General features: G+C 51.7%; 1 protein-coding gene across 1 annotated transcript in view; it reads right to left on the bottom strand.

Annotated features, from left to right (window-relative positions):
* Positions 1-25,270, bottom strand: part of DSCAM (DS cell adhesion molecule) — a 740,634-nt gene that overhangs the window by 108,820 nt on the left and 606,544 nt on the right. Inside the window, exon 27 of the mRNA XM_066598936.1 lies at positions 23,014-23,190. Within this exon, the coding sequence (XP_066455033.1) occupies positions 23,014-23,190 (177 nt within the window). The remainder of the gene's footprint in view (positions 1-23,013; positions 23,191-25,270) is intronic.

Here is a 25,270-nt window from a genome sequence, read left to right as displayed (position 1 = left end):
GAAAAAAACAAAAAGATCCATCAGATCACGCCAGCTTTTCAGGGCTGCAGCCGTGTTCCATCCAGTCTACAGCAGACGCTCGTAGCGCCCATTCACACTGCGCAGATACCCCCATGCCAGCCCTGGCTAGACAATTCTAAGTGGCCCTTTGAAGGCAGCCATAAGGCAGACACCCTGCTCTCAAAGTCCGCACTCATTTAGTTATGTTATCACAGTCATCAGTACATGGAAGTGATATTCCCAGAGTATTATCCTCATTTGCATACACATGGCTGTGGTTCCCATCTACCTCATATCAACAGTGGCAAGAACAAGTAAGTGAACCTCTGTGTTATGGCTCCTTCACACTGGCGGGGGTGATTCACAGCCCAATATTGCACTTACCGCCATGTGAAAGCCCCGTGGATGCAAGGCATTTTCATGTGAAGGGATTCCCCTGCGGGGATGAAAGGCGATGAAGGGATATTCCCTGCAGGGATGTCACAGGCGCGGCAGAGGATCGCTGAGTTCCCCCATTGCTTTCAATGCAAACAATGGGCGATACAGCAATATTTTTCATGCAACATCAGAGGAATGAAAACCTCGCGAATCAGAATAAAACCATTGAAAATCATCACACGATTTTATCGCCAGTGTAAAAGCCCCTAAATGACTTCTCCAAGAACTAATTAGCAAAAGATGTTTCAATTAAGGAGGTGAGATTGGAAGTGTCATCTTACCGGTGTTTTGCCCATTAAGTAAAGGCACACAAAGCCTGGTTACTAACAAATCTCCTATTCTCAAGAAAGACTGGTTAGTGTGAAGCATGCCTTGATGCAACTAATGCAGAGATTGTAGTAATTTCAAAGGATTCACTTTGATTGAAACAAATACAGTTCAAAGAAAAAGTAAGTGAACCCTTTGGAATTATCTTTATTTCTGCATGGTTTGCTTTGAAGTGCAGTTCACACTAACCAATCTCTTTTGAGAACAAAAGATTGGTTGTTCTCAAAACATGAACTGTTTGCAGAGCCCAGCATGTGATTAATCACACACCCAGCTGTGCACACAGCTGCATTGTTCACATGGCGGCTGCCAGCAGGATACACTGCTGCCAGCACGATTGTTTTGAATAAACTGCTAATGGACACTATTGTCCATTAGCAGCTTATCACCTTCATTTGCATGTAAACGAGCCTCCAGCACCTGTATGCAGAAAACAGCAGGTTGCCTGTTCTATGCATTCAGCTCTTTTGTTCTGCAGCAGGCTTTCTGTTAAATACAATGTAATCAGTGCTCCCGTGGAGAATACAGCACCATGGACAGCATACAGCAAGCCGACTGTGTTATCTTCACTCCGGCTGAACAGCGGACTTTACGCTCACCTAAAAATCATCGATGGCTTTTGAGCGATAACACTGCTCAACAGCATTTTTGCATCTGGTGTGCGCTATATCAATTCTTATGGATTTTTGTGTGTAGAATCCGAATTTACCTTTAGAAATGATGTACCATGTAAGGTTTTTATGTAATTTAGATTTTTTTCAATTTTTTTTAAAAAGGTTTTTGTGCTTGTGCTCATTTTCTGGTGAATTATTTCTATAACATAAAATCACTGAGCTAAACTCTTTATTTGAATGTAATCCACAGTGGATGAAGTTCCAACAATGGTCACTAGATGGCAGAACAATGTAGTTGAGCAGGAAGGTTACCGGCATGAGCCTATCTGCTGGTTAGTGTTGGCTCTTCTCTTCATTCTTAGCTCAGCAGATGCTTCCACTGAATGCAGCAGCCCAACATTAGCTGCATCAGCCTGTTTCCAAATGGCCCCCAGGTCTACAGAGCGATAACGGCGTTTGCTTTATCTTCAGCCGCTGAACGATGGATTTTAACCCCTCAGTGACCCAGCCTGTTTGCCTCTTAGTGACGGAGCAAAATTTTGGAAATCTGCCATGTGTCACTTTAAGGGCTCCGGCACACTTGCGTTTTTCTTGCGCGTTTTTTTCATGCGATTGTCAATGGGACTTTCTAATGTTAAAAACTAAAGATGAGCGAGCACACTGGTCTGAGCTTGATGCTCGTTCGAGTATTAGGGTGCTTGAGATGCTCGTTACTGAAGACGAGCACCACGCGGTACTCGTCTCGATTAAACGAGCACTGACCATTGAATTCAATGGAGCCAGCAATACAGCCGGCTCCATTGAAAGCAATGGCGAGCGCGGGATGAATTGTCGGGAAGGGGTTAAATATATAAGCTCTTCCCTGCAATTCATCCAGAAATGTGTAAAAATAAAAAATATATATATACTCACGTGGTCCCGGCAGACTGAGTTCAGCGCGGCCGGCAGCAGTCCTCCTGAACTGCTCTGAACAGCTGTGAGTAGTATTCAGCAGCCAGGGATTTAAAATCCCCGCCTGCTAAATGAGCTGACTCTAATTGGTCACAGCCTGACCAATCAGAGGCAGATCTCACTCACACACACATTCATGAATTCATGAATGGGTGAGTGACTGCTGCCTCTCATCTGATTGGTCCCGCTGAGCCAATGAGAGGCAGCAGTAGGATCTGCCTCTGATTGGTCAGGCTGTGACCAATTAGAGGCAGCTCATTCAGCAGGCAGGGATTTTAAATCCCCGGCTGCTGAATACTACTCACAGCTGTTCAGAGCAGTTCAGGAGGACTGCCGCCGGCCGCGCTGAACTCCGTCTGCCGGGACCAGGTGAGTATATATATATTTTTTTATTTTTACACATTTCTGGATGAATTGCAGGGAAGGGCTTATATATTTAACCCCTTCCCGACAATTCATCCCGCGCTCGCCGGCAGCCCATTGCTTTCAATGGAGCGGCTGTATTGCCGGCTCCATTGAATTCAGTGGGCTAACATCGTTCTTCTCTGCCACAGCTGTTACAGCTGTGGCAGAGGAGAACGATCTTTATGCTGACAGTGGGGGGGGGGGGTCTCACTCTTGTCACTATTGTGGCTTAATAGTGGGACCTGGGAACTTGAGATGCAGCCCAACATGTAGCCCCTCGCCTGCCCTATCCGTTTCTGTGTCGTTTCCATCACTTTCTTGGGTTTTCCAGATTTTCACAAATGAAAACCTTAGCGAGCATCGGCGATATACAAAAATGCTCGGGTCGCCCATTGACTTCAATGGGGTTCGTTACTCGAAACGAACTCTCGGGCATCACTGAAAGTTCGACTCGAGTAATGAGCACCCGAGCATTTTGGTGCTCGCTCATCTCTATTAAAAAAAGCGTCGCACAAAAACTGCAGAAGCGCCAACTGGTGATGTCATGTTAACATTAAGAAAGTCCCATTGAGAATCGCATGAAAAAAACGCAGCGATATCACAGCGTTAAAAAAATGTGAGTGCGTGTGAGCCGCAATGTGGTAAAAATAGACCGATAGAATCTGTGAATATTTATTAAAAGTGCCAAAATTGGGAACATTTGGGATAACGTTATTTTTTCACATTTCCAACTGCAATATCTCAGATACGTGCGAACATACGGCACACATTGTTGGTGAGATGTATTCCCATCTGTTTACTTTATTCTGGAAGCACATTTGAAAAACTTTCATTGCTTTTTTAAACATTTAGGAGACGCACAAATGTAACATTAATTATCAGCATTTTGAAGAACAGTTTTGTTTTCCTGCACCAAGAAGATTGCAGCGGCTCACGGGTGTCAGAATGATAGATCCCCCACAAATGACCCTATTTTATAAACTGCACCCCTTAGTGTATTCACTAAATGCTGAGATTGGCTGCCGGCGCTCAATTAGCCAATCACAGCGCTTGCTTTGCTGGAGGGGGGTATTTAAAGCCCCATCGCCAGCAGAAGGCAGCTGTGAGACGGAGGACGCCGCGCCGCTGCAGCGCCGCCAGAGACCATTGGGACGCCGCAGACCATGTGCGTATTGTTTTTTTGTGGGGCACTTGAGATAGCTCCTATTTTCCGGGGAGGCCTTATATTTCAAGTCTGCCCCGAAAACCCAATAGGTTTTATCTATTTTCAGGGAAACACAGTAGGCCCCATTGCCCACTTGTAGAGCCCTTGAGCAGCCAAAACAATGGAGAACCCCCACAAATGGCCCCATTCTGAAAACTAGACCCCATAACGAATTCCTCTAGGGCTGCACTGCGTATTGTGACCCCACAGTATTTGAATGAATCTAAGCAAAGCAGAAGGAAAAAAATTATGATTTTCATATTTTTGGTAATTGTGTTGTTTTTTTAGTACAGCACACATAGGAATGGAGACGTTCACCCCAAAGTGGATCCCCCTGTTTGCCCCGTGTTCAGAAAGATACCCATTGTGGCCCTAATCTCATGTCTGTGTGCACAACGTGAAGCTGGGGTAAGGTCTGTGGATAAATCCGGGAGCCTTAGGCACGTCATTTCATCCTCCCTCATGGATTTGATCCGTGGGGGGAGATGAAACTTTATTTAACTTTTTAGAAGTTTTCCGTGATCGCCGATATCCATGTCACCGGTCACAGCGATCCCCGGTGACATCTTCTGCTTCCCGCAGACCCTCATGACAGGTCCAGGTTGTCAGCTACCTCTGGGAACCCACAACATGGCGCCGTCAAGTGCCCCACGGGCTCTAATCCTCATAGGAAGCATGTTTTTAGGATTAAAGCCCACTTAGCTGGGACGTAAAAAGGCAATGGGGCCGTCATTAAGGGGTTAAGTTCACCCTAAAATCATCATAATGATAATTGTAACAACTAAATGGGCCCTCAGACTTCATCAATAAGTAATGTGGTTTCCTCAATGCAATGCTAAACTAAAAAGACAGAAGGGCCGAGGAATGGAGGGGCTTATTCGCCCCGGTCCAGTGTGAGAGCATTCAAAATGCAGGAGGGAGGAAATGAAGGGGGGGTGGGGGTGGGGGGGACGGGGACTGAAAAAACTATCCCACATACACGAACCAGTCAGCATAGTACTCCTTGAGGGACCTGCAGGGGAGATGCTGCGGAGGACGGAGGACATTACAGAAGTGTTACAACCAGAAGGAGTTCTGCTGCATTGTCCTCCGCTCTCGGACCTGCTGCATTGTCCTCCGCTCTCGGACCTGCTGCATTGTTCTCTGCTCTCGGACCTGCTGCATTGTTCTCTGCTCTCGGACCTGCTGCTGCAACGGTCGATCTCGGACCTGCTGCATTGTTCTCCGCTCTCCAACCTACTGCATTGTCCTCCGCTCTTGGACCTGCTGCTGCGACAGTCGCTCTCGGACCTGCTGCATTGTTCTCCGCTCTCCAACCTACTGCATTGTCCTCCGCTCTTGGACCTGCTGCTGCGACAGTCGCTCTGGGACCTGCTGCATTGTTCTCCGCTCTCGGACCTGCTGCGACAGTCGCTCTCGGACCTGCTGCATTGCTCTCTGCTCTCGGACCTGCTGCATTGCTCTCTGCTCTCGGACCTGCTGCTGCGACGGTCGATCTCGGACCTGCTGCATTGTTCTCCGCTCTCGGACCTGCTACTGCGACGGTCGATCTCGGACCTGCTGCATTGTTCTCCGCTCTCGGACCTGCTGCTGCGACGGTCGATCTCGGACCTGCTGCATTGTTCTCCGCTCTCGGACCTGCTACTGTGACGGTCGATCTCGGACCTGCTGCATTGTTCTCCGCTCTCGGACCTGCTGCGGCGGTTGCTCTCGAACCTACTGCATTGTCCTCCGCTCTTGGACCTGCTGCTGCGACGGTCGATCTCGGACCTGCTGCATTGTCCTCCGCTCTCGGACCTGCTGCTGCGGCGGTCGCTCTCGAACCTGCTGCTGTGACAGTCATTCTTGCTGCGGTGGATCATCTGTAGGAAGAGTCTCCATGACCTTCTGTAGCGAGGATTTCCTCACTGGCGAGTTTCCCTTTAAGTATCCCATGCTTTTTGGGTGTGGTTGCTGGTGATAGCAGTAACAATGTGCATCTGATGCCATACTCCTTGTTGCAGCCTAGTTTGTTCTTCGCTGTGGTCTTGTTCCTGTGTTTTTAGTCTCCTAGCCTCTAAGTTTTGTCTGCTCATTACTTGCTTGTTTTAGTTCTTATTTTTTCATTGCTTATTTGTCTTCTTGATTATGGCTTCGTGCCCTCTTGTTCTCAAGGACAGTATTTCACAAAGTGTCACCAGTAGGGATAACTTAGGCTACTTAGGGACAGTGGTGTGGTGTTAGGGACAACGTCAGGCGTGGGGGGAGCAGCATTAGCAATGGGATTTCTCTGGTTGTTATTTCTGTTGCGTACCATCTGCTACAATCTCATATCCATGATTCCCTGCAGCCCTCATCATCTGTTGGGTCTTCATATCTATTATTCTGGTGATGTCTGGTTGTTACACTGTTCTACTATAAATCCTGGGAGACGCGGTCGGTCCCCAGGAAAGCCACATCCAGAGGTGAAGTCCAGCTGCTGTTACATGGAAGTAAAGACGGGAATTCTTATCTTGGGTAAGTTTTAGTTGTGCTCAATGCCAGGTAGCTGCTCCCCTACAAGCCTGTGTAATGGAAGTGCTAGTCTCCGTGGGAGGATGCAATAAGTCTAATACATCTTGCTCTCTCCTAGCTTGGGTTGACTGAGATAGATATGACTAAAAAGTGGAGCTATCCAATCAATATCGGGGTCAAAACAGGCACAAAAAGGAAAAAGCACCAAGAAAGTAAATTTATGACAAATTAGCCCCCCCCCCCTCCCCGCGCTTCGTTATCTACAGAGGCCTCCTAATTAAAAGTAAATAATCCATCTTGCAGCCGCTGAGCCTTAATTCAATCTATTTCTGCCCTCACTGCGCCGGCCGCGGCGATTCGCTGACTTTTCCTCCATTGGGATGTCGGTTTTTTCTAATAATAGCTAATGTTACAAAGCATGAGGAATGATGGCGCACGGCGAGCCATTAGAGAGGGGAGGTAAATAATATATGGAGGGGAGCCGGACGGGAAGGTGTATGGTGACACGCCGGGACCTCTTACAGGACGCTGCATTATTAAAATCCCTGCGCTTCGCAGAATGCAGGAAGGCGCTCCGAAACCCAAGAACACCAACTGCTGAGGAAGCGAACATCCTGCCTTACGGTCGTCCTCAGCTAAAGTGCAACGCCGGATAATATTCTGCCTGAGTGACAGAAAGCAAGAGGTCAGCAGGGACTCACCCGTAGACCGGAGGAGCGCACATGCCAGACGCCAGGAGGAAGCGCGCATGCCGGACGCCAGGAGGAAGCGCGCATGCCGGACGCAGAGAGGAAGCGCGCATGCCGGATGCCGGGAGGAAGCGCGCATGCCAGACGCAGAGAGGAAGCGCGCATGCCGGACGCAGAGAGGAAGCGCGCATGCCGGATGCAGAGAGGAAGCGCGCATGCCGGACGCAGAGAGGAAGCGTGCATGCCGGACGCAGAGAGGAAGCGCGCATGCCAGACGCCAAGAGGAAGCGCGCATGCCGGACGCCGAGAGGAAGCGCGCATGCCGGACGCCGAGAGGAAGCGCGCATGCCGGACGCCAAGAGGAAGCGCGCATGCCGGACGCCGAGAGGAAGCGCGCCTGCCGGACGCCGGGAGGAAGCTCGCTTCTTGGGCTTTAGTTTAGTAAATGTTTTTGTGCTCCTTCCCAACTTAAATAAGAAACACAAGGGATAAACTTCCTAAGAAGTCTCTGAATCCAACAAACCATCATGGCTGAGAACCGCTAGCAATGCGAAGAGCAGGCGAACCTGCGGACGGGGCGGACCTCTCGAGATACCGCCGCCTCTATGCGGACCGCGAACTAGGGAACAATTCCATCAAATCCCGTTGTGGTCATCAGTCCTCAGCAAAGGCTCGATCTGTGGCAAAGAAACCCATCCTGTGGCCGGCCTGGCTACCGGGCGCTGCCCCTTGGCGATGGGACACTGATCCTACAGATCGGCCTCCGTGGACCATCGATGCAGCCACACGCCTCCTGTGAACCTCATCACACTATTTTAACTGAATTTGTTCCCCTTAAGTGAAAGACACAACATGAAACTACAGGACAGACACAACCTGCTGCTTCTGGGGGCACAAAGCCAAATACAATTGGGAGGGTCCTTTTTGAGGTATTGGTGTTTAAAAAGTTGTAAAATTTGTAAACATATTTTCTTTCCAATTTCAGTGCAGGATAAACGGTAAGTGTGCAAGTAATAGGGCAGCCAGTGTAACAGAGCTCCGGTAGCCACTTGTACTGCTCCGGTAGCCACTCGTAACGCTCTGGTAGCCGCTCGTATTGCTCCGGTAGCCACTCGTAACGCTCTGATAGCCACTTGCACCGCTAAGATAGCCAGTAGCCACATGTACCACTCTGGTAGCCACTTGTACCATTCTGGTAGCCATTTGTACCATTTTGTTAGCCACTTATACCGCTCTGATAGCCAGTAGCCATTTGTACCGTTCTGATAGCCACTTGTACCACTCTAGTAGCCACTTTTACCATTCCGATAGCCACTTGTACTGCTCTGATAGCCAGTAGCCACGTGTACTGCTCTGATGGCCACTTGTACCGCTCTGATAGCCACTTGTACCGCACTGATAGCCACTTGTACCGCTCTGATAGCCACTTGTACCACTCTCGTAGCCACTTGTACCGCTCTCGTAGCCACTTGTACCGCTCTCGTAGCCACTTGTACCGTTCTGGTAGCCACTTGTACCGCTCTGGTAGCCACTTGTACCGCTCTGGTAGCCACTTGTACCGTTCTGATAGCCACTTGTACCGCTCTGATAGCCTCTTGTACCGCTCTGGTAGCCTCTTGTACCGCTCTGGTAGCCTCTTGTACCGCTCTCGTAGCCACTTGTACCGCTCTCGTAGCCACTTGTACGGCTCTGATAGCCACTTGTACCGCTCTGGTAGCCACTTGTACCGCTCTGGTAGCCACTCGTAACGCTCTGGTAGCCGCTCGTATTGCTCCGGTAGCCACTCGTAACGCTCTGATAGCCACTTGCACCGCTATGATAGCCAGTTGTACCGCTCTGATAGCCTCTTGTACCGCTCTGGTAGCCTCTTGTACCGCTCTGGTAGCCTCTTGTACCGCTCTCGTAGCCACTTGTACGGCTCTGATAGCCACTTGTACCGCTCTGGTAGCCACTTGTACCGCTCTGGTAGCCACTCGTAACGCTCTGGTAGCCGCTCGTATTGCTCCGGTAGCCACTCGTAACGCTCTGATAGCCACTTGCACCGCTATGATAGCCAGTAGCCATATGTACCACTCTGGTAGCCACTTGTACCATTCTGGTAGCCATTTGTACCATTTTGTTGGCCACTTATACCGCTCTGATAGCCAGTAGCCATTTGTACCATTCCGATAGCCACTTGTACTGCTCTGATAGCCAGTAGCCACGTGTACTGCTCTGATGGCCACTTGTACCGCTCTGATAGCCACTTGTACCGCTCTGATAGCCACTTGTACCGTTCTGGTAGCCACTTGTACCGCTCTGGTAGCCACTTGTACCGCTCTCGTAGCCACTTGTACCGCTCTCGTAGCCACTTGTACCGCTCTCGTAGCCACTTGTACCGCTCTGGTAGCCACTTGTACCGCTCTCGTAGCCACTTGTACCGCTCTCGTAGCCACTTGTACCGCTCTCGTAGCCACTTGTACCGCTCTGGTAGCCACTTGTACCGCTCTGGTAGCCACTTGTACCGCTCTCGTAGCCACTTGTACCGCTCTCGTAGCCACTTGTACCGCTCTCGTAGCCACTTGTACGGCTCTGATAGCCACTTGTACGGCTCTGATAGCCACTTGTACCGTTCTGGTAGCCACTTGTACCGCTCTGGTAGCCACTTGTACCGCTCTGATAGCCACTTGTACCGCTCTGGTAGCCACTTGTACCGCTCTAATAGCCACTTGTACGGCTCTGATAGCCACTTGTACCGTTCTGGTAGCCACTTGTACCGCTCTAATAGCCACTTGTACCACTCTGGTAGCCACTTGTACCGCTCTCGTAGCCACTTGTACCGCTCTCGTAGCCACTTGTACCGCTCTGGTAGCCACTTGTACCGCTCTGATAGCCACTTGTACCGCTCTAATAGCCACTTGTACCGCTCTGGAAGCCACTTGTACCGCTCTCGTAGCCACTTGTACCGCTCTCGTAGCCACTTGTACCGCTCTCGTAGCCACTTGTACCGCTCTCGTAGCCACTTGTACTGCTCTGGTAGCCACTTGTAACGCTCACTGGCCAAGTCCCAGCTTATTTTAAGCTATATATTGAGTTCTAGGCTCCTAAACGTGTGGACAATCTAGTTGTGACAACATTCAGCAGCCACTTTGGGCCTCATTGGCCACCGCTCAGTGCTGAGGGCGCGCGGCCCGGACACGTTGGCCGAGTTTCGGGGACGTCCCTCACTCAGACCCAGAGCAGCGGCAGCACAAGCTGGGGTATTGTTCGGAAACGACCTGCGAGGGAAGAGCGACATTTATGCAAAAGGATCTCCTGCCTCAACCCAACTATGCAGCAAGCTGAAACTGCAGAACTTCATCCAGGCATGGAATGACCCCACTGCCAACCGCGGAGGGCGCACAGAGCTGGGCTGCCAACTGCCCACAAGTCACTGCGGCCTTTTTGTTGGGAATCTCTGAATTTGGCGAAATGACGAAAATACATTTTTTTTTTATTGTGAAAAAGTTGTAGAAAAAAAATCTGTATAAATTTGATGTGAAGGTAAACGGTGGGATGACTTGTAGGACTGCGGGCGCCCGGGGGGCACACTGCGCCACAACTGCAGCTTTTGCCAACCTTGCTTCTTGAGAAAATGAGTAAAACTGAATAAAACATGATTAAAGAGTTAAATCGTCCCAAAAATGATGATAATGAAGACTGGAGCAGAAAACGAGCCTCAGGGGGAACCTAAGAGCCGCCCTGATGGGGGCGCCCCAAAACAGGTCCTTACCAGAATAGCAGAACATAAGAAATGGCGCCACCGAGAGGAGGAGGTCCGCGACCTGCAGGCTGAACAACAATGGGGGAATAATGAATACAAGTTAACCCCTTCCAATCCTCCGTATGTATACAGCAGTATACGGACACCTGCAGAGCAGCCCTGACACTGGAGCTCTGTCCTGCAGACCGTCAGAAGCTATTGGCCCTCGTCCGACACTGGAGCCAGACAGGGAATGGTGGGACGAGGGCTGACATTGGATTGGAAAGGGTTAACTTATATTCATTATTTTAGGGAGGGTGGAGAAAAAAACCCTCAAAAGCTGGTTGATCATGAGGGCCTAAAATGGGCCATCATTAACCCCTTAAGGACATTTGGGGGGGATTCTCATCTCCATTTTTCACAAGCCATACCTTTTTCTTTTCCCGTCGACGCGGCCGTATGAGGGCTTGTTTTTTGCCAAACGAGCTGTAGCTTTTATTGGTACCATTTTGGGGTACATATGGCTTTTTTGATCACTTTTGTTGCATTTTTTTGGGAGGCAAAAGGCTAAAAATTAGCTTTTTGCCTGAGTTTTTTAGCGTTTCTTTTTACGCTTTTTGCCCTGCAGGATAAAGAGTGTGCAGCTTATTGTACGCGCCGTTACGGACTCCATGATACCAAATATGTGGGATCTTAAGTTTTTTATGCTAATATGAGAAAAAGCACAAAAAGTTTTTTTTTTACATTTTTCTTTTTTGTACATTATTTTTATCTTTCTTTTACACCATTTGTGTCCCTCTGGGGGACTCACATCATTGCACCGATGATCGCTATGATAAGGCATTGCAGGACTTCTCTCCCTCAATGCCTTATCGCTTGTTACAGTGATCACAGGCAGTGGTAATACAGGACGCATGTAGGTGACATCCTGTTACCATGGCAACTAGCCGGGCTCTCTGCGATTACATCGCGACAGCCCAATGACGTCACAGAAGGAGCACGCTCGTTCTGTGAACCCTTCCCATGCCGCGATCTACATAGATTGCGGCACGGAAGGGGTTAACAGCGGGGGTCGCTGCTCCGATGCTATCAGTGATAGACAGATCTCTTCTGATCTCGCCCTTTCCCCAGGACGTAAGTTTACGCCCTATTGCGGGAAGGGGTTAAGGGGTTAAAGCTTTAACTGCATCTAAATAGGTTAGCTGTTGTGTGCCGTTTCTTTAAACTACCCTGTTTCCTGAAAATAAGCCCTTTTCAGGATTTTTGAGCATGCATGAAGTATAAGCCCTACCCCAACATTAAGCCCTAGTTACAGTTAATAAAAAGTAAGCTTAAAAAGTGTCCAGGCAGCGATACTGGGAAAAAGGGAAATGTATTGGAGCAAAAATTAATATAAGACCCTGTCTTATTTTTTGGGAAGCGAGTATATCCTCAGAGCGGCCGGATCCGGCGTTTGTCAGGGCTGCTGGAGCTGAAGGTTGAGGGACTGGAAGATGACGGACATCAAACGATTGATCCCATGACCAAAACAGTGTGAATTGTCCAGTGAGCCAGAAAGGTCCAGGCGGCACGGACATACAGTGAGAGCGGTGCCGTCCGTTAGAGCGCCAGGACCGACGGCTCGGATGTTTCTTCCCATCACCATATAGTCCTTCCAAGGTCCCTCTGAAGAGATAAGGGCATGGCACCAAGCAGGCAGGGTTGTCTCCAGGGCCAGTAAGCAGCCACATGGACCACCTCCACGGTGCCCCCCCCCCCCCCCCCCCACATTATCAACCGGCTAATCGCAACAATCAGTTGACGGGCAACAAAAAGGAGGTTCTGGCTTAACGGAGGAAGATGCTATAAAGACCCTGAAGACCTAAAGAGAAGACAGAAGTGGCCCGAGAGCCATTATTCCTGCAGCGGCCAGGACTGACAGCACTAATAACAAGTAACATGCTGGAAGCCGCGCCGCCGGGACAGCTGATGGATCTCTCCGGCTCCAGTCACAGATCCGGTCACTCCACCCGGCCGCCAACAAATAAACCCCGGTCCCTCTTGTATCAGCGCCCCCCCCCCCCCCCCCCCGAGTTCTGTTCTGAGTTATATCCTGTTCTATCTCCCTGCTACCCAAACAAGTCTGTGCGCGCAGCGAGGGGGTCTGCTGTACCGATACCCTTCTGATGGGGCGGCTCACCCCTAACAAGTCTGGGCGCCCGGAGAGGCAGTCTGCTGTACCGATACCCTTCTGATGGGGCAGCTCACCCCTAACAAGTCTGTGCGCGCAGCGAGGGGGTCTGCTGTACTGATACCCTTCTGATGGGGCGGCTCACCCCTAACAAGTCTGGGCGCCCGGAGAGGCAGTCTGCTGTACCGATACCCTTCTGATGGGGCAGCTCACCCCTAACAAGTCTGGGCGCCCGGAGAGTCAGTCTGCTGTACCGATACCCTTCTGATGGGACGGCTCACCCCTAACAAGTCTGTGCATGCAGCGAGGGGATCTGCTGTACCGATACCCTTCTGATGGGGCGGCTCACACCTAACAAGTCTGTGCGCCCGTAGAGGCAGTCTGCTGTACCGATACACTTCTGATGGGACGGCTCACACCTAACAAGTCTGTGCATGCAGAGAGGCAGTCTGCTGTACCGATACCCTTCTGATGGGACGGCTCACCCCTAACAAGTCTGTGCGCGCAGAGAGGCAGTCTGCGGTACCGATACCCTTCTGATGGGGCGGCTCACCCCTAACAAGTCTGTGCGCCCGTAGAGGCAGTCTGCTGTACCGATACACTTCTGATGGGACGGCTCACCCCTAACAAGTCTGTGCGCGCAGCGAGGGGGTCTGCTGTACCGATACCCTTCTGATGGGACGGCTTATCTATAACAAGTCTGTGCGCGCAGCGAGGGGGTCTGCTGTACCGATACCCTTCTGATGGGGCGGCTTACACCTAACAAGTCTGTGCATGTGGAGAGGCAGTCTGCTGTACCGATACCCTTCTGATGGGGCGGCTTATCTATAACAAGTCTGTGCGCGCAGCGAGGGGGTCTGCTGTACCGATACCCTTCTGATGGGGCGGCTTATCTATAGCAAGTCTGTGCGCGCAGCGAGGGGGTCTGCTGTACCGATACCCTTCTGATGGGACGACTTATCTATAACAAGTCTGTGCGCCCGTAGAGGCAGTCTGCTGTACCGATACCCTTCTGATGGGGCGGCTTATCTATAACAAGTCTGTGCGCGCAGCGAGGAGGTCTGCTGTACCGATACCCTTCTGATGGGGCGGCTTATCTATAACAAGTCTGTGCGCCCGTAGAGGCAGTCTGCTGTACCGATACACTTCTGATGGGACGGCTTACCCCTAACAAGTCTGTGCGCGCAGCGAGGGGGTCTGCTGTACCGATACCCTTCTGATGGGGCGGCTTATCTATAGCAAGTCTGTGCGCGCAGCGAGGGGGTCTGCTGTACCGATACCCTTCTGATGGGACGACTTATCTATAACAAGTCTGTGCGCCCGTAGAGGCAGTCTGCTGTACCGATACCCTTCTGATGGGGCGGCTTATCTATAACAAGTCTGTGCGCGCAGCGAGGAGGTCTGCTGTACCGATACCCTTCTGATGGGGCGGCTTATCTATAACAAGTCTGTGCGCCCGTAGAGGCAGTCTGCTGTACCGATACACTTCTGATGGGACGGCTTACCCCTAACAAGTCTGTGCGCGCAGCGAGGGGGTCTGCTGTACCGATACCCTTCTGATGGGGCGGCTTATCTATAACAAGTCTGTGCGCCCGTAGAGGCAGTCTGCTGTACCGATACACTTCTGATGGGACGGCTTACACCTAACAAGTCTGTGCGCCCGTAGAGGCAGTCTGCTGTACCGATACACTTCTGATGGGACGGCTTACCCCTAACAAGTCTGTGCGCGCAGCGATGGGGTCTGCTGTACCGATACCCTTCTGATGGGGCGGCTTACACCTAACAAGTCTGTGCGCCCGGAGAGGCAGTCTGCTGTACCGATACCCTTCTGATGGGGCGGCTTATCTATAACAAGTCTGTGCGCGCAGCGAGGGGGTCTGCTGTACCGATACCCTTCTGATAGAGCGGCTTATCTATAACAAGTCTGTGCACCTGGAGAGGCAGTCTGCTGTACCGATACCCTTCTGGTGGGGCGGCTTACCCCTAACAAGTCTGTGCATGCAGAGAGGCAGTCTGCTGTACCGATACCCTTCTGATGGGACGGCTTACTCCTAACAAGTCTGTGCATGTGGAGAGGCAGTCTGCTGTACTGATACCCTTCTGATGGGGTGGCTCACCCCTAACAAGTCTGTGCATGCAGAGAGGCAGTCTGCTGTACCGATACCCTTCTGATGGGGCGGCTTACACCTAACAAGTCTGTGCATGTGGAGAGGCAGTCTGCTGTACCGATACCCTTCTGATGGGGCGGCTCACCCCTAACAAGTCTGTGCATGTGGAGAGGCAGTCTGCTGTACCGATACCCTTCTGATGGGGCGGCTCACCCCTAACAAGTCTGTGCATGCAGAGAGGCAGTCTGCTGTACCGATACCCTTCTGATGGGGCGGCTCACCCCTAACAAGTCTGAGCATGCGGAGAGGCAGTCTGCTGTACCGATACCCTTCTGATGGGGCGGCTTACACCTAACAAGTCTGTGCATGTGGAGAGGCAGTCTGCTGTACCGATACACTTCTGATGGGACGGCTCACCCCTAACAAGTCTGTGCATGCAGAGAGGCAGTCTGCTGTACCGATACCCTTCTGATGGGGCGGCTTACACCTAACAACTCTGTGCGCCCAGAGAGGCAGTCTGCTGTACCGATACCCTTCTGATGGGGCGGCTTACACCTAACAAGTCTGTGCATGTGGAGAGGCAGTCTGCTGTACCGATACACTTCTGATGGGACGGCTCACCCCTAACAAGTCTGTGCATGCAGAGAGGCAGTCTGCTGTACCGATACCCTTCTGATGGGGCGGCTTACACGTAACAAGTCTGTGCATGTGGAGAGGCAGTCTGCTGTACAGATACCCTTCTGATGGGGCAGCTTACACCTAACAAGTCTGTGCGCCCAGAGAGGCAGTCTGCTGTACCGATACCCTTCTGATGGGGCGGCTTATCTATAACAAGTCTGTGCATGCGGAGAGGCAGTCTGCTGTACCGATACCCTTCTGATGGGACGGCTTACCCCTAACAAGTCTGTGCATGCAGAGAGGCAGTCTGCTGTACCGATACCCTTCTGATGGGGCAGCTCACACCTAACAAGTCTGTGCATGTGGAGAGGCAGTCTGCTATACAGATACCCTTCTGATGGGGCAGCTTACACCTAACAAGTCTGTGCATGTGGAGAGGCACTCTGCTGTACCGATACCCTTCTGATGGGGCGGCTCACCCCTAACAAGTCTGTGCATGTGGAGAGGCAGTCAGCTGTACCGATACCCTTCTGATGGGGCGGCTCACCCCTAACAAGTCTGTGCATGTGGAGAGGCAGTCTGCTGTACCGATACCCTTCTGATGGGGCGGCTCACCCCTAACAAGTCTGTGCATGCAGAGAGGCAGTCTGCTGTACCGATACCCTTCTGATGGGGCGGCTTACACCTAACAAGTCTGTGCATGTGGAGAGGCAGTCTGCTGTACCGATACCCTTCTGATGGGGCGGCTCACCCCTAACAAGTCTGTGCATGTGGAGTGGCAGTCTGCTGTACCGATACCCTTCTGATGGGGCGGCTCACCCCTAACAAGTCTGTGCATGCAGAGAGGCAGTCTGCTGTACCGATACCCTTCTGATGGGGCGGCTCACCCCTAACAAGTCTGTGCATGTGGAGAGGCACTCTGCTGTACCGATACCCTTCTGATGGGGCGGCTCACCCCTAACAAGTCTGTGCATGTGGAGAGGCAGTCTGCTGTACCGATACCCTTCTGATGGGGCAGCTTACACCTAACAAGTCTGTGCGCGCAGAGAGGCAGTCTGCTGTACCGATACCCTTCTGATGGGGCGGCTTACCCCTAACAAGTCTGTGCATGTGGAGAGGCAGTCTGCTGTACCGATACACTTCTGATGGGACGGCTCACCCCTAACAAGTCTGTGCATGCAGAGAGGCAGTCTGCTGTACCGATACCCTTCTGATGGGGCGGCTTACACGTAACAAGTCTGTGCATGTGGAGAGGCAGTCTGCTGTACAGATACCCTTCTGATGGGGCAGCTTACACCTAACAAGTCTGTGCGCCCAGAGAGGCAGTCTGCTGTACCGATACCCTTCTGATCAGGCGGCTTATCTATAACAAGTCTGTGCATGCGGAGAGGCAGTCTGCTGTACCGATACCCTTCTGATGGGACGGCTTACCCCTAACAAGTCTGTGCATGCAGAGAGGCAGTCTGCTGTACCGATACCCTTCTGATGGGGCAGCTTACACCTAACAAGTCTGTGCATGTGGAGAGGCAGTCTGCTGTACAGATACCCTTCTGATGGGGCAGCTTACACCTAACAAGTCTGTGCATGTGGAGAGGCAGTCTGCTGTACCGATACCCTTCTGATGGGGCGGCTCACCCCTAACAAGTCTGTGCATGTGGAGAGGCACTCTGCTGTACCGATACCCTTCTGATGGGGCGGCTCACCCCTAACAAGTCTGTGCATGTGGAGAGGCAGTCTGCTGTACCGATACCCTTCTGATGGGGCAGCTTACCCCTAACAAGTCTGTGCATGTGGAGAGGCAGTCTGCTGTACCGATACACTTCTGATGGGACGGCTTACACCTAACAAGTCTGTGCGCGCAGAGAGGCAGTCTGCTGTACCGATACCCTTCTGATGGGGCGGCTCACCCCTAACAAGTCTGTGCATGCAGAGAGGCAGTCTGCTGTACCGATACCCTTCTGATGGGGCGGCTTACACGTAACAAGTCTGTGCATGTGGAGAGGCAGTCTGCTGTACAGATACCCTTCTGATGGGGCAGCTTACACCTAACAAGTCTGTGCGCCCAGAGAGGCAGTCTGCTGTACCGATACCCTTCTGATGGGGCGGCTCACCCCTAACAAGTCTGTGCATGCAGAGAGGCAGTCTGCTGTACCGATACCCTTCTGATGGGGCGGCTCACCCCTAACAAGTCTGTGCATGTGGAGAGGCACTCTGCTGTACCGATACCCTTCTGATGGGGCGGCTCACCCCTAACAAGTCTGTGCATGTGGAGAGGCAGTCTGCTGTACCGATACCCTTCTGATGGGGCAGCTTACACCTAACAAGTCTGTGCGCGCAGAGAGGCAGTCTGCTGTACCGATACCCTTCTGATGGGGCGGCTTACCCCTAACAAGTCTGTGCATGTGGAGAGGCAGTCTGCTGTACCGATACACTTCTGATGGGACGGCTCACCCCTAACAAGTCTGTGCATGCAGAGAGGCAGTCTGCTGTACCGATACCCTTCTGATGGGGCGGCTTACACGTAACAAGTCTGTGCATGTGGAGAGGCAGTCTGCTGTACAGATACCCTTCTGATGGGGCAGCTTACACCTAACAAGTCTGTGCGCCCAGAGAGGCAGTCTGCTGTACCGATACCCTTCTGATCAGGCGGCTTATCTATAACAAGTCTGTGCATGCGGAGAGGCAGTCTGCTGTACCGATACCCTTCTGATGGGACGGCTTACCCCTAACAAGTCTGTGCATGCAGAGAGGCAGTCTGCTGTACCGATACCCTTCTGATGGGGCAGCTTACACCTAACAAGTCTGTGCATGTGGAGAGGCAGTCTGCTGTACAGATACCCTTCTGATGGGGCAGCTTACACCTAACAAGTCTGTGCATGTGGAGAGGCAGTCTGCTGTACCGATACCCTTCTGATGGGGCGGCTCACCCCTAACAAGTCTGTGCATGTGGAGAGGCACTCTGCTGTACCGATACCCTTCTGATGGGGCGGCTCACCCCTAACAAGTCTGTGCATGTGGAGAGGCAGTCTGCTGTACCGATACCCTTCTGATGGGGCAGCTTACCCCTAACAAGTCTGTGCATGTGGAGAGGCAGTCTGCTGTACCGATACACTTCTGATGGGACGGCTTACACCTAACAAGTCTGTGCGCGCAGAGAGGCAGTCTGCTGTACCGATACCCTTCTGATGGGGCGGCTCACCCCTAACAAGTCTGTGCGCCCAGAGAGGCAGTCTGCTGTACCGATACCCTTCTGATGGGACGGCTTACACCTAACAAGTCTGTGCATGCAGAGAGGCAGTCTGCTGTACCGATACCCTTCTGATAGGGCGGCTCACCCCTAACAAGTCTGTGCATGTGGAGAGGCAGTCTGCTGTACCGATACCCTTCTGATGGGGCGGCTCACCCCTAACAAGTCTGTGCATGTGGAGAGGCAGTCTGCTGTACCGATACCCTTCTGATGGGGCGGCTCACCCCTAACAAGTCTGTGCATGCAGAGAGGCAGTCTGCTGTACCGATACCCTTCTGATGGGGCGGCTTACACCTAACAAGTCTGTGCATGTGGAGAGGCAGTCTGCTGTACCGATACACTTCTGATGGGACGGCTCACCCCTAACAAGTCTGTGCATGCAGAGAGGCAGTCTGCTGTACCGATACCCTTCTGATGGGGCGGCTTACACCTAACAAGTCTGTGCGCCCAGAGAGGCAGTCTGCTGTACCGATACCCTTCTGATGGGGCGGCTTATCTATAACAAGTCTGTGCATGCGGAGAGGCAGTCTGCTGTACCGATACCCTTCTGATGAGGCGGCTTACCCCTAACAAGTCTGTGCGCCCGGAGAGGCAGTCTGCTGTACCGATACCCTTCTGATGGAACAGCTTACCCCTAACAAGTCTGTGCATGCAGAGAGGCAGTCTGCTGTACCGATACCCTTCTGATGGGGCAGCTTACACCTAACAAGTCTGTGCATGTGGAGAGGCAGTCTGCTGTACCGATGCACAGACTTGTTAGGTGTAAGCTGCCCCATCAGAAGTGTATGTGGAGAGGCACTCTGCTGTACCGATACCCTTCTGATGGGGCGGCTCACCCCTAACAAGTCTGTGCATGTGGAGAGGCAGTCTGCTGTACTGATACCCTTCTGATGGGGCAGCTTACACCTAACAAGTCTGTGCGCGCAGAGAGGCAGTCTGCTGTACCGATACCCTTCTGATGGGGCAGCTTACCCCTAACAAGTCTGTGCATGTGGAGAGGCAGTCTGCTGTAGCGATACCCTTCTGATGGGGCAGCTTACCCCTAACAAGTCTGTGCATGTGGAGAGGCAGTCTGCTGTACCGATGCACAGACTTGTTAGGTGTAAGCTGCCCCATCAGAAGTGTATGTGGAGAGGCACTCTGCTGTACCGATACCCTTCTGATGGGGCGGCTCACCCCTAACAAGTCTGTGCATGTGGAGAGGCAGTCTGCTGTACCGATACCCTTCTGATGGGGCGGCTCACCCCTAACAAGTCTGTGCATGTGGAGAGGCAGTCTGCTGTACTGATACCCTTCTGATGGGGCAGCTTACACCTAACAAGTCTGTGCGCGGAGAGGCAGTCTGCTGTACCGATTCCCTTCTGATGGGGCAGCTTACGCCTAACAAGTCTGTGCATGTGGAGAGGCAGTCTGCTGTACCGATACCCTTCTGATGGGGCGGCTTACACCTAACAAGTCTGTGCGCCCGGAGAGGCAGTCTGCTGTACCGATACCCTTCTGATGGGGCGGTTCACCCCTAACAAGTCTGTGCATGTGGAGAGGCAGTCTGCTGTACCGATACACTTCTGATGGGGCAGCTTACACCTAACAAGTCTGTGCATGTGGAGAGGCACTCTGCTGTACCGATACCCTTCTGATGGGGCGGCTCACCCCTAACAAGTCTGTGCATGTAGAGAGGCAGTCTGCTGTACCGATACACTTCTGATGGGGCAGCTTACACCTAACAAGTCTGTGCATGTGGAGAGGCACTCTGCTGTACCGATACCCTTCTGATGGGGCGGCTCACCCCTAACAAGTCTGTGCATGTAGAGAGGCAGTCTGCTGTACCGATACACTTCTGATGGGGCAGCTTACACCTAACAAGTCTGTGCATGTGGAGAGGCACTCTGCTGTACCGATACCCTTCTGATGGGGCAGCTTACCCCTTACAAGTCTGTGCGCCCAGAGAGGCCGTCTGCTGTACCGATACCCTTCTGATGGGGCGGCTCACCCCTAACAAGTCTGTGCGCCCAGAGAGGCAGTCTGCTGTACCGATACCCTTCTGATGGGACGGCTTACACCTAACAAGTCTGTGCATGCAGAGAGGCAGTCTGCTGTACCGATACCCTTCTGATAGGGCGGCTCACCCCTAACAAGTCTGTGCATGTGGAGAGGCAGTCTGCTGTACCGATACCCTTCTGATGGGGCGGCTCACCCCTAACAAGTCTGTGCATGTGGAGAGGCAGTCTGCTGTACCGATACCCTTCTGATGGGGCGGCTCACCCCTAACAAGTCTGTGCATGCAGAGAGGCAGTCTGCTGTACCGATACCCTTCTGATGGGGCGGCTTACACCTAACAAGTCTGTGCATGTGGAGAGGCAGTCTGCTGTACCGATACACTTCTGATGGGACGGCTCACCCCTAACAAGTCTGTGCATGCAGAGAGGCAGTCTGCTGTACCGATACCCTTCTGATGGGGCGGCTTACACCTAACAAGTCTGTGCGCCCAGAGAGGCAGTCTGCTGTACCGATACCCTTCTGATGGGGCGGCTTATCTATAACAAGTCTGTGCATGCGGAGAGGCAGTCTGCTGTACCGATACCCTTCTGATGAGGCGGCTTACCCCTAACAAGTCTGTGCGCCCGGAGAGGCAGTCTGCTGTACCGATACCCTTCTGATGGAACAGCTTACCCCTAACAAGTCTGTGCATGCAGAGAGGCAGTCTGCTGTACCGATACCCTTCTGATGGGGCAGCTTACCCCTAACAAGTCTGTGCATGTGGAGAGGCAGTCTGCTGTACCGATGCACAGACTTGTTAGGTGTAAGCTGCCCCATCAGAAGTGTATGTGGAGAGGCACTCTGCTGTACCGATACCCTTCTGATGGGGCGGCTCACCCCTAACAAGTCTGTGCATGTGGAGAGGCAGTCTGCTGTACTGATACCCTTCTGATGGGGCAGCTTACACCTAACAAGTCTGTGCGCGCAGAGAGGCAGTCTGCTGTACCGATACCCTTCTGATGGGGCAGCTTACCCCTAACAAGTCTGTGCATGTGGAGAGGCAGTCTGCTGTAGCGATACCCTTCTGATGGGGCAGCTTACCCCTAACAAGTCTGTGCATGTGGAGAGGCAGTCTGCTGTACCGATGCACAGACTTGTTAGGTGTAAGCTGCCCCATCAGAAGTGTATGTGGAGAGGCACTCTGCTGTACCGATACCCTTCTGATGGGGCGGCTCACCCCTAACAAGTCTGTGCATGTGGAGAGGCAGTCTGCTGTACCGATACCCTTCTGATGGGGCGGCTCACCCCTAACAAGTCTGTGCATGTGGAGAGGCAGTCTGCTGTACTGATACCCTTCTGATGGGGCAGCTTACACCTAACAAGTCTGTGCGCGGAGAGGCAGTCTGCTGTACCGATACCCTTCTGATGGGGCAGCTTACGCCTAACAAGTCTGTGCATGTGGAGAGGCAGTCTGCTGTACCGATACCCTTCTGATGGGGCGGCTTACACCTAACAAGTCTGTGCGCCCGGAGAGGCAGTCTGCTGTACCGATACCCTTCTGATGGGGCGGTTCACCCCTAACAAGTCTGTGCATGTGGAGAGGCAGTCTGCTGTACCGATACACTTCTGATGGGGCAGCTTACACCTAACAAGTCTGTGCATGTGGAGAGGCACTCTGCTGTACCGATACCCTTCTGATGGGGCGGCTCACCCCTAACAAGTCTGTGCATGTAGAGAGGCAGTCTGCTGTACCGATACACTTCTGATGGGGCAGCTTACACCTAACAAGTCTGTGCATGTGGAGAGGCACTCTGCTGTACCGATACCCTTCTGATGGGGCGGCTCACCCCTAACAAGTCTGTGCATGTAGAGAGGCAGTCTGCTGTACCGATACACTTCTGATGGGGCAGCTTACACCTAACAAGTCTGTGCATGTGGAGAGGCACTCTGCTGTACCGATACCCTTCTGATGGGGCAGCTTACCCCTTACAAGTCTGTGCGCCCAGAGAGGCAGTCTGCTGTACCGATACCCTTCTGATGAGGCGGCTTACCTCTCAGCCTCTTCAGTCTTTGCTCACGTCTTCTACGTCTAACCATCAGCAGTAAAGCAAACAGCAGCAGGACCCCAATCAGGATGCAGGAAATGGTCACCAACATCTTTATCCCCCTGTTGTTGGACAGTCCTTCTTCGCTGCTCTCAATGGACTTTATGAGTGGGGGGATCGTACCTGTGAAGAGAAGAGCAATATTAGACAAAGTCTCCATTATTCACTTTTTAGGGCATTTGTGGCCCTCTCCCCAAAGGATGACCATTTTATATGGATGCCAGTATCTACATGTCCGGACCACAGCCATCTCAGGCTTTACTCCATCAGGGTCCCAACAGTGGAAGGGGCCGGCCCCAAAATATAATTATGTGGAGTTTTTCCACTGCAGAAAGGATATGCCATGGCTTTCTGGTTGGTAGGGGCTCGGCTACTGATCCTTAAAGGGGTTGTCCAGTTCTATAAAAAAAAACTAATCATATATTCTCATTATAGGCCGTGAATAGTAGATTGACTGCCACCCGAGATCCTCGCCACTAAGCTGTTTACTAGGCCGGAGTGCTTGTACACGGAGCTGATGTCTGCAGGAAGCAGACAGCTCCACTCTTACTGCAGTGGCCAGGCTTGGTATTGCAGAAACTGAAGTGAATGGAAACTATGCCTGTAGTACCAAGCCTGACCACTGCAGTGAGAACGGAGCTGTCTGCTTCCTGCAGAAATTGCCTCAGTGCAGGAGAGCACTGGTCTGGCAAACAGCTGAATAGCAGAGGTTCCTGAATCTCAGAGCTCTGCTGTTCCCTAAGGGTAGACCATCAATAGTTTACACCTGGACATCCCCTCTAAAATTAAGGGCCCCTCAAGTCATCAGCTGGGAGTCTCAGTAAGTGGCTGAAATGCTAAAGGGACCTCAGACCCTTCATTCTTAGGCCCAGTGGAAATCCCAGAAGTCCCCATTCTCCCCCCAAATAAAAAATGATAATCCTCACAATATGCTGTAGCATCACAAGGGGGGGGGGGGGGGTGCTCCTTTAACCCCTTGAGTGGCACGCCCGGAAATTTTCCGGGACGAGCTCCACTGCCCATAGTGATATACCCCGGAAGATTTCCGGGCTATGTATCACTATGGGAGCTGCAGAGCACAATGCCACAAGCTGTGACAGTGTGCTCTGCCTGCACAGACCCACACAGAGCAGTGCAAGGGCTTTGAAAAACCAGCAGAAGATATTGCCGACATATCGGCAATCTCCTGCTTTGTTTACAGATTGCCATAGAGACCATCGGCTTGTCAGAAGCAAGCCGATGGTCTCTGTGGCAGGGAGAGCTGGTTGTTAGCTGTCAGAGGACAGCTAGGTACTAGCTCTTACAGCAGAGATCAGAGAAAACCTCCGATCTCTGCTGTGTTAACCCTTTACATGCTGCAGTCTATGTGACTGCAGCATGTAAAGGGCTGTCACTGCAGCATGTAAAGGGCTGTCACCATCGGACCCCCGGAATGTGATCAGGGGTCCTGATGGGTCCCTGTGGAAGTCCCCGAAAGGGACAAAAAAAAAAAAATGAAAAAAAAAAAGTTAAAAAATTATAAAAAAAATAATAAAAACACTTGTCTCCCTTTACTTTGTAAAAAATACAATCACACATGTGGTATCCGTGCATCGTAATGACCCAGAGAAGGAAGTTAATACATTATTTAACCCCTTAATGACATGGCCCCTTTTTTTCTTTTTTCCCCATTTCTTTTTTTCCTCCCCCCTGTTTAAAAAATCACAACTTGTCCCACAAAAAACAAGCCCTTATATGGCCATGTCAATGGAAAAATGAAAAAGTTATGGCTCTTGAGACGCAACTGCAAAACTAGTTGAAATTCAATGATTAGACCATTTTAAAAAACCTGCCCTGGTGGGCACGACAGGGTGGTAGGAAACCCGCCACTCAAGGGGTTAAAGGGGGTTTTTATAGTTTGAATAAATAAAACTTAAAGGGCTACTTCAGTGCCCCCCCCCCCCCCCCTGTATAGATAAGTCGCCTCGCGTTACCTTAGTTATTCCTCTCTATATAAACTTTGCCTCAGAGGGTCATGTGACTTCAGTTCTGACCGGCTCAGATCTACTTGGTGTTGTGGGTTCAGTTTCTAGTCAGTGCTTAAGTCTATGTGATGCTATAACATGATCCCTAGCACAGAAATTGTCTAGCGGGGGACACAGACACCCCCATTACAGGTACTGATGATGATCACACAGATATAATAGAGGAGATCATGGCTCAT

This window comes from Eleutherodactylus coqui, chromosome 4 (assembly GCF_035609145.1).
Source record: "Eleutherodactylus coqui strain aEleCoq1 chromosome 4, aEleCoq1.hap1, whole genome shotgun sequence".
Taxonomy (NCBI): Eukaryota; Metazoa; Chordata; class Amphibia; order Anura; family Eleutherodactylidae; genus Eleutherodactylus; species Eleutherodactylus coqui.
Note: the sequence above shows the minus strand (reverse complement) of the source record. Positions and strands in the feature narration are given on the sequence as shown.